This window comes from Apis cerana, linkage group LG10 (genome assembly GCF_029169275.1).
Source record: "Apis cerana isolate GH-2021 linkage group LG10, AcerK_1.0, whole genome shotgun sequence".
NCBI lineage: Eukaryota > Metazoa > Arthropoda > Insecta > Hymenoptera > Apidae > Apis > Apis cerana.
The window spans coordinates 9,531,312-9,537,712 of record NC_083861.1 but is presented as its reverse complement, the minus strand read 5'-3'; the positions used below and the strand labels follow the sequence as shown (position 1 = coordinate 9,537,712).

The 6,401-nt window shown below is 43.8% G+C and overlaps 1 protein-coding gene across 1 annotated transcript; it reads left to right on the top strand.

Moving 5' to 3' along the window:
• Positions 1 to 202: 202 nt before the first annotated feature.
• Positions 203 to 6,231, top strand: LOC107999481 (protein hunchback). The gene is made up of 2 exons (XM_062081081.1): positions 203 to 522; positions 4,065 to 6,231. Exon 2 carries the CDS (start codon positions 4,066 to 4,068, stop codon positions 5,965 to 5,967), a length of 1,902 nt encoding a protein of 633 aa, XP_061937065.1. The 5' UTR covers positions 203 to 522; position 4,065; the 3' UTR covers positions 5,968 to 6,231.
• Positions 6,232 to 6,401: the final 170 nt, after the last annotated feature.

Sequence of the window (6,401 nt, the reverse complement as noted above, 5' to 3'; positions counted from 1 at the left end):
CAGGACGGGGCGAAAAAAGCGTGGAATTCGCACAAGAGTGGTGGGACAGTTTAAGGGTGGGGTATCGAAAAACTGAAGCGTGATGAATCGAAACGATAGGCCGGCCGTGATTGGACAAGCGGGCTCGGTTGAAGGGAGAGGGTAACTGCCCTCTCGGCACGATCCACAAATAAGCCGGTATTCCATTTTGGGTCTTAGGACATCCTCAGTCGACCTCGAGCATTCGTATGGAACTCGAGGCCAGGATTAGTGTTCTCTTTTCGGTTATACGCGCCGTATATTTTCCTCGTGTACGAGTCGGATATTAATTTCATTTCGCCTCTCTTTCTTTCTCCTTTCTATACGTACGTCGAAATTATCGTGCGAGAAGAGAGGTGCGATCGGGAGAGGTTGCCACGAGTTGGTTGATTGGTTGGTTGGTTAGTTAGTGTGTTGTCAGTGTGTGCGAAACCGTGGATCGACTCGAGGCCACCAGGAATAATTGGAGTAAACTGGAGGAAAGCGAGGGGATCGCACTTCGAGGTTTGTCCACCATTTCTTTTTATCCTCCTCCTATCTGGTCAACAAATACGAGTGAACGTGAATGAAATTCCTTGCGATTTGTAAAAATCGTTGCTTGTAAACTTTTTCACGCTGATATATCTGCGTGAATCTCGTCGATCGAGGTAATCAGGGAAGAGGCAAAGTTTAAAAACGGTCGGTAATTATCGGGTATTTTTGAGGGAGAACGATTGCCGATCGTGGATTCGGATCGTGCTTTCCTTTTTTTTTTACGCGTGTCTTCGATCGTTTTACGTTCGATCATGCATTTTTTACGCTTCTCGTTTGTTTTTACGCACGATAAAATAAAACAATTCAATTTCCAGCGTGTACGTGTACGTGTCGAATGTATTAGATTCGTAACGACCACGGTTTTGAGTTTCTTTTGAAGCCTTTTCCGGGAATCATCGATATCCCTATATCAGAGGTAATACCAATACGCGACGAAATTAGCCGTTGTTTAGTTTGCGTGTTTCGAAAAGTGTCGATATACAGCAATAACATCGTGTATCGGGATCGGTGGAAACAAACACGGAGAAAATTCAACATGTCGTGAGCAACAAGGATATCGGAAAAACAAACGTTAGATCGTTTCTCGTGAATTTGGTCGCAAATCTTTCTTTCTTCTTATTTGTTACTTCTCCCTCCCTTTTGTTTCCCTTTATTTGTCTTTTTCCTTTTTTCGTTTTTTTCTTTTTTTAATCGAAAAAAAAAGAAGAAGAAGAAAAAACGAGGAGGAAACCGCGAAGAAAATCGGCCAATTGCTCGCCTGATTGTTTTCGCGATCGCCATAACGTCGCCGGCGAAATGAAATTTTCGCCTTTCGTCATAACGTCGTTGCCTCGTTAACAGCGGTCCGTCTAAAATTTACACCGTATTCCGATACATTCGTATTCGTTGTACGGACACGAGATAAAAGCCTCGAATTATTCAAAATAAACATTTTCACGATTTAAAGCGATTATATTCCGTATAGGTTATTTTTCGTATATTCGTACTTTCAATCCCCAATCACGATATATCCACATCAAGATTTCATTTCAATTTCAATTTTGCAAAAATCTTTGCGAATCGATTATCGGCTTTAAATCGTTCCAATTATATATTAACTCGAGCTAATTTTTTTTCCTACAATTCCACGCATTTTATCATCAAATTTTTAACTTTCATCGTGATAATTATCCGTAATAATAATAATTCGATCGTTTTCTCAGCGCGATTAATTTTGCAAAAATCTTGGCGAATTTTTCGCGTAAAGATTGCCGGCTTTAAATCGTTCCAATTATATCAGCCAACTTTTTTTTGCGCAATTCCACGCATCTTATCATCAGAATTTTAATTTTTACTATAATTAATTTGGAACAATTCAATCGTTTTCTCAGCTTGGATCATCCGTGACTATATTCGCGAATCTTCCGCGTATCTATCTGTTCCGTCCCTTCGCCATAGGTTTTCTATTTATTGTTGTGATCGTGCTCGGAATTTCGAAAGGTTCTTCCTTCGACCTTTGCCAAAGCCTTTTTTTTTGGCCTTTATTCGAGTCTGCTTTAATCGAGTTGTGAGCGTTCGCGCGTAGTTGAAAGAATTTCGCGACGAAGAGAAGAAAGAAATGGTCGCGCAGAAATTGTTGGAATCCTTCAAACTGGAAACGATGATAAATGATTTACGTCCCCTAAAAAGAATTTATGCTTCGACTTAAAAACTTTGCATACTAATTTTACTAAAGCTCGGTGCCTAAAAATCCTCACTGTTACAAGGGTTGTTTTGTTTTCACCCCGATCCCTGGTTTAGCCGGACACAGCAGTCAGGCAGATGAAAGAATTGTGTTTGAAATTTTATTTATGGCCATTGTTGGCACGGGGTAAAACGGACAATGAGATTTTCTGGTCAAGAAGTCAAAAGCGAAATCTTCCAATCCGCTCTCCAGTCTCTCTCTACCATCTTTCAACCTCCATGCTCCACTTGAATAAATGAAGCTAGAAACTTTTAACCCTAGTGACACTTGACCTTGGATCCGAACCAACAATAAATTTTGTTGCATGTTTTATTAGCCAATCTTGTTGTTCTTGAACCAGGATTTTCCCAAATGTGCGTAAAATCTGTTTTGATATAAATCAAAAAAAGAAAAAAAAATAATAATAGATAATAAAAAAATAAAAAAATAAAAAATAAAATGGAAAAAAAGAAAAAAAAGTTAAAGAAAATCTCGGTTAATTTCGATACTCGAAATAGGATCTGGAAAGTCGTATATATTGGCAAAATTAACGAGAACGATGTGATGTATGTATATAAATCGAACGATGATACGTTCCAGGGAATCGTTCAATGGCACACGTATTGTTCTCGAATCGAAACAAATTTTACCATTTGTTGTCTCGCTTCGAATAAATTAGCCGAGCTGTTCTTATATACGCCTAAGAACGATTCGTTCTTCGTTGCGCGTTCGAGAGGAAAGGACGACGGGGACAACAGGCAAACATTGTGAAATGATTTTACTCGGAAACTTTGGTTTCGAATAGGCCACGAGATCACGGCCTTTGTGTCTTTGTTCGCGGGAATTCGTACGATTTTGTTGCGAATCCCTAACCCTTCTTGCCCCATATTGTATCGATTCAAATCTTTCACCCCCTTCCACGCTTTTCCTTCTTTACATATTCCATTCAAATTTTTCTTCTTACTCTTCTTCTTTGCATCTGCTCTTATCCATCAAAATAAAAATTCGATCCATTTTTTTCTTTTTTTTTTAAACGACTCGCGCGAGCAAAAACTGCTCCAATTAAATATACATCGTCGAATCGTAGATTCCAATTATCTCTGCACACTCTTGCTTCGAATAAGAAGAAAATTAAGAAGAATCGCGTATTTTAACGCGACGTATGATTTCTCATCGATCGATCGAAATTAGGATTTCGAAGAGGATCGCGAATGATGAAGTTGGAGGAATAAAAAAGTTGACCGTTGTCCATCGTGAGCTTGAGCGAAACGACATTTTGTCGATCGCGGAAGGGGAAGGAAAAGAGAGGAAGGGGATGGAGAGGAAAAAAAACGCAGACAAAGGGGAGACGCGAGCAGAGAGGGAGGGAGAGAGGGATGAATAGGTTAAAGGGGGGAAAAAAGGGGAAAGAGATTCGATCGGAGAGAGGGGTTGAAACGATTACTCACCACGATCCTATCGGCGATACCCGAGGCGGGCGTGGTTGGTGAATGGAGAGGGGATGGCGTTGCTCTCTAACAATGGTTTGTTGCCGTTCTTGCCGATTTGCCACGTGTATCCGCGTCCATCGATTCCCTCTTCTCACCTTGTTCTCGCTCCGTTTACCAAAACCTGATAACAAATTATCAAATCATCTCTCTCTCTTCCTCTCTCTCCTCTCCTCCCTTTTTTCTCTCTCCTCGAATACCGCTTTTCACGCTTTTCCCAGATTTCGAACGGAAGAAGATCCGGAGGAGGGCAATTTTCGTGTAATTTCTTCTCCCTTTCTTTTTTTTTTTTTCCACGAGAAAAATATTGTATCGGTTCGCAGAATGAAGTTTCCACGGCAGGATGGGAGCACGTCGGATTACGATTCGCCGGATACCTCGCAGTCGACGAACAATCATCAGGCGACCGTGGTCCAGGATGAAAGTAGCAGACTGTCGCCCAACGATCAGGGGGAACGTTCCTCGGAGCAAGAATCGGAGGAGGCGGACGAGCCAGGTCTCCGGATACCACGATTGAATTCCCAGGGGAAAGTGAAAACGTTCAGGTGCAAGCAGTGCAACTTCGTCGCTATCACGAAGCTCGAGTTTTGGGATCACAGCCGGAACCACATCAAGGCGGAAAAGTTGTTGACCTGCCCGAAATGCCCCTTCGTAACCGAGTACAAGCACCATTTGGAATATCACTTGAGGAATCATTTCGGCTCGAAACCGTTCAAATGCGAGAAATGCTCTTACTCGTGCGTGAACAAATCTATGTTGAACAGCCACCTCAAATCGCATTCGAACGTTTATCAGTACAGATGCGCCAATTGTACTTACGCCACTAAATATTGCCACTCGTTGAAACTCCACTTGAGAAAGTACTCGCATCAGCCCGCGATGGTGTTGAACGCGGACGGTTCGCCGAACCCGTTGCCGATCATCGACGTTTACGGAACGCGGCGGGGCCCTAAACAGAAACCTTCGAGCAAGCCGATGAACGCTACCAACGGAGACGAGGAGATGAACAATCAGAATAACAACAACAACAACAACAGCAGCAACAACAACAACAATATCGCGGCGAGCAATGGCCAGATCCAGATCGCTTCTCCTCAACAAGTGGCGCCTCCGCAAATGTCCCCCACGCCTTCGAATCACGTCGGTTTGCCGTTATGCGCGACGAAGAACGGGACGAGCGGCAACGCAGTGACGAGCAACAGCACGGCTATCGCGAGCACGTCGAGCGGGATCACGCATAACCAGGCTGTGATCACGTACCCGTACAATCAACTGTTCACAGGTTTCGCCCTCTCGCAATTATCCTCGACCACGATCGTGGAGGATAACGACAATCAGTTGGATCGGATAAAGGCGAACACGTTGATGGATTACTTGAGGGCGATCGACGAGGAGAGGATGTCCGCCGAGATGGCCCAGGATCTCGTGGTCAGATGCCCTAACGGGAACGGGGAGGTGTCGAACGGCGTGAACGGGACGTCGGACAGCGGGGCATCCAGCATGACCGAAATATCGATGGAACCGAATCCGGTGGATCATGTGAACGTGTACATGGACAGCCGAGTGACGCCATTGGATCTCAGCAAACCTGATTGCTCGGCCAATGGAAAGCCGAGCGGCAATTCGCCCAAAGTGACCGGTACCAGCAGACGAAAGGGAAAGGCGGTGAAGTTGGAGCGGAGAGTGCTCGAGGAGGACACGGACGACGAGCAACCTCACACCTCGACCCAACAGCAATATCAGCAGCAGCAGCAACACCAGCAGCAGCAGCAGCTTCAGCAACAGCAGCAGCAGCAGCTACTGCAGCAGCAGCAATGGCAGCACTTGGTAGAACAGTTGTACTCACAGACGCAACCGCATCTGCAACAACATCAGTTGCTCCAATTGCACCAACAGTTGCAACAATTGCAACAATTGCAATTGCAGCAGTTGCAGCAACATCAATTACAGCATCGTGCGTCGATGGAGTCGGATGGATCGTTCGAATCCTCGTCCTCCAGCAGTCCAAGTTCCGGCGAAGGAAAGGACGAAACCGAGCGCAACATCGCGATAAACCACGAGCTCACCTGCCATTTCTGCGAGATCGTATTCGGTAACGTGATCATGTATACCGTTCACATGGGCTATCACGGCTTTCAGGATCCTTACACGTGCAACATGTGCGGACACCAATGCAGCGACAAAGTGTCTTTTTTCCTCCATATTGCCAGATCGAAACATTCCTAGATTTAAGGATCGATTTCGCAAAGCATATATACATATATGTATATATATATATATATATATATATATACATATATGTATATATATATAGGGAATCTTTGAGACGAATCATTGATTGAATCGTCGAAGGTTTGTCTTCAAAAATTGGATATTTTTCCTACCAAGGTGAGAATTTTCGAGTTTCAAGAATGGCGTTGCTCGACCATATATATATTTCGCCATCTTTTTTTTTAACTTCTTAAGCGATACGATCACGGAAAGTAGGGGAAAGAGGGGAGGGAGTGGGATGGGATGGGGAGGGGGGAATTTTTTTTCAGAATTCGAACGAGAATCGAGGATCGTCTCCGTGGCTGCTTTAAAAAATACTTATACCTCTTTTTTAATACGCGTGGATCGTAATCGGAAATATATCAACGCGTGTACAGAAATTTTCTATA